At 41.2% G+C, this 2500-nt stretch overlaps 1 protein-coding gene across 1 annotated transcript in view; it reads left to right on the plus strand.

Moving 5' to 3' along the window:
* Window positions 1-2500, plus strand: part of LOC125029768 (serine protease HTRA3-like) — a 10210-nt gene that overhangs the window by 7168 nt on the left and 542 nt on the right. Inside the window, exons 3-4 of the mRNA XM_047619901.1 lie at window positions 1673-1784; window positions 2143-2302. Coding sequence (XP_047475857.1) covers window positions 1673-1784; window positions 2143-2302 — 272 coding nt within the window. The remainder of the gene's footprint in view (window positions 1-1672; window positions 1785-2142; window positions 2303-2500) is intronic.

The following is a 2500-nucleotide window of genomic DNA, read 5'->3' on the forward strand; positions in this document are numbered from 1 at the left end:
GAATGCTATTTTAAGTCATGAGAGCCATCCACCAGCAAAACTTCTAACTGATTTTCCTTGACTATCAAAAAGCTTTTGATAAGGTCCGGCTCTTAGAATTGTACAAAATCCTCACAAATGGAAGATATGAGACTAATTCAATCAGTCAACAGAGATCAGCTTGTAGTTGTCCGCATATCCGATAGAACAACTAACTGGTTCCCCATCAAGCGAGATATCTCACAAAGTTATATGATGTCACCTGACTTTAATTTATATCCAGAAGTTATCCTCCGGGAGACTGAGGATCATCAGAAAGGAATCGTTATCAATAGTTGCAAGATCAACAACCTTCATTATGCAGTTGATACAGCTCTCATGGCCACATCAATAAATGACCTCCAAAAGCTTTCTGATGTTGTTGAGGAAGGCAGCGAACATCTTGGCCTCCATGTTAATAGCACGAAAACAAAATGCATGGTGGTTTCAAAGTCGGTCCCAACAACTTGCCCATTGAAACAATGAGAAACAGGAATCCGACAGGCCTCCTCCTTCAGTCATCTAGGAGCTTTTGTCACCTCAGATGCTCGTTGCAAGAAGGAAATCATACGCAGAATTGGCCTAGCAAAAGATACATTCTCCAAACTCCGGAACATCCCAATAGACCGCAAGCCCCCAATGAAATAAAAATCAGACTCGTTAAAACCTTTGTATGGCTGGCTCTCCTTTATGGTTGCGAATCCTGGACAGTGATGGCTGAAACTCGGGGCAATATAGAGGCCGCAGAAATGTGGTTCTGTCGCAGGATGTTACCCCTTACACCGACCGAGTGTCCAACGAGATCCTCAGGAACGCGAGATTCTAGAATTGATCCGAGTACAACTCAAATCTCTCGGACAAGCAATCCATAAAAGCATGTTGGAAACCTTAGTCTACGCGGCAAAACTGAAGGCAAGCAAGCACGAGGTAGACCGAGAAAAACATTCCTTGACAATTTCAATATAAACACTTCGATGCCTCTGGGACAGGGCTCGACAACGTGAAGGATGGCGCCAGGCAGTTCGTCAAACGCCGTATCGGCAATGGCACAGAAAGCAGTAAATATATACACTCTCCCTCTCTCTCCCTCCTCCCCCCCTCTCTCTCTCTATTTCTCGCTCTCTCTCTCATTCTCTCTCTCTCTCTCTCTCTCTCTCTCTCTCTCTCTCTCTCTCTTTCTCTCTCTCTCTCTCTCTCTCTCTCTCTCTCTCTCTCTCTCTCTCTCTCTCTCTCTCTCTCTCTCTCTCTCTCTCTCTCTCTCTCTCTCTCTCTCTCTCTCTCTCTCTCTCTCTCTCTCTCTCTCTCTTACACGCACACACTCACATTCACAAAATGTTGATTATAACTTCTTCATTTAATTCTTTTGATTGTTGTCGACGAGTAGCAGAAAAATGTCAGTCCGTATGATGTAAATGAATGCTGTACAGGGAAACATAATCCTCGAAACATTTTCATAGATAAATAACTACAGCTGTCACTGCATAGTTACAATACAATTCTGGCGGTCGTGTATATACACACTTATTTGTACGAAATGTAGTCAGAAACTTGATAAAAAATAATGAAAGGGAAATCCATATCTTTTGATCTTTTGATATTTTACTGAGGCCAGAGAGCTAACAAGTTCTGTACTGAAACACCCCCTTGTCTCCAGGCCTGAGGTAATGCAGTGCGGGCCTTGTAACCCCAACCGGTGCCCTGCCATTGGGCAATGCCACCGCGGGATAACATGGGATGTGTGCAACTGCTGCGAAGTCTGCGCTAAGGTACGTTTGCTCAATATATCAAAATGATTATACTCATATACAATCATCATGATAAACTTATATTTCTATATGTATTGTACACAAAAAACAAGTTCTAGACAATATAAGTTACACTATATCTCATGTGATCAAATGTGAATGTCGCCATTAAGAAAAAAAATGTATAGTAACCTGAACAGTGTTTCACCAGTGATTTCCTTGTAAAAGTGATGGAATAATAATTTCTAAACAAATACGCAACGGGCGACTTTCTTGTTATCCTTTTTTTTTTTTTTTAGGAATTCACATGTATACCATATAAATGTATTATATTATATGTATATATATAAACCAAAATCGCGGCGTGTGTTTGCTGCAGGGTTTGGATGAGGAGTGCGGTGGACCTTGGGGCGCGTACGGTAAATGTGGGTACGGCCTTACATGCCTCAAGGACGCCAGGGAGTGCCCCTACCTGTTCCACCCTCGAGGCTCTGGCGCAGATACTGGGTCGAATATTTGCGATGATTATCTGTTCAATGGTGAGGCCTACGACTTGTAAAACTGAGACCCCGCACACTTTTGACATTTAAAATCACTAAAAAAAGAAATTGGGTTTTTCGCATAGAATTCTTGTCTAATTAACGAGAATATTCTTTACTCAAATATTATCTCTTTAGAAATACAGAAAAGATTAATTCAAAAATAAAAATTAATAAATATTAATTAGCCCAAAATAA

The sequence above is a fragment of the Penaeus chinensis genome, chromosome 10 (genome assembly GCF_019202785.1).
Source record: "Penaeus chinensis breed Huanghai No. 1 chromosome 10, ASM1920278v2, whole genome shotgun sequence".
NCBI classification, from domain to species: domain Eukaryota; kingdom Metazoa; phylum Arthropoda; class Malacostraca; order Decapoda; family Penaeidae; genus Penaeus; species Penaeus chinensis.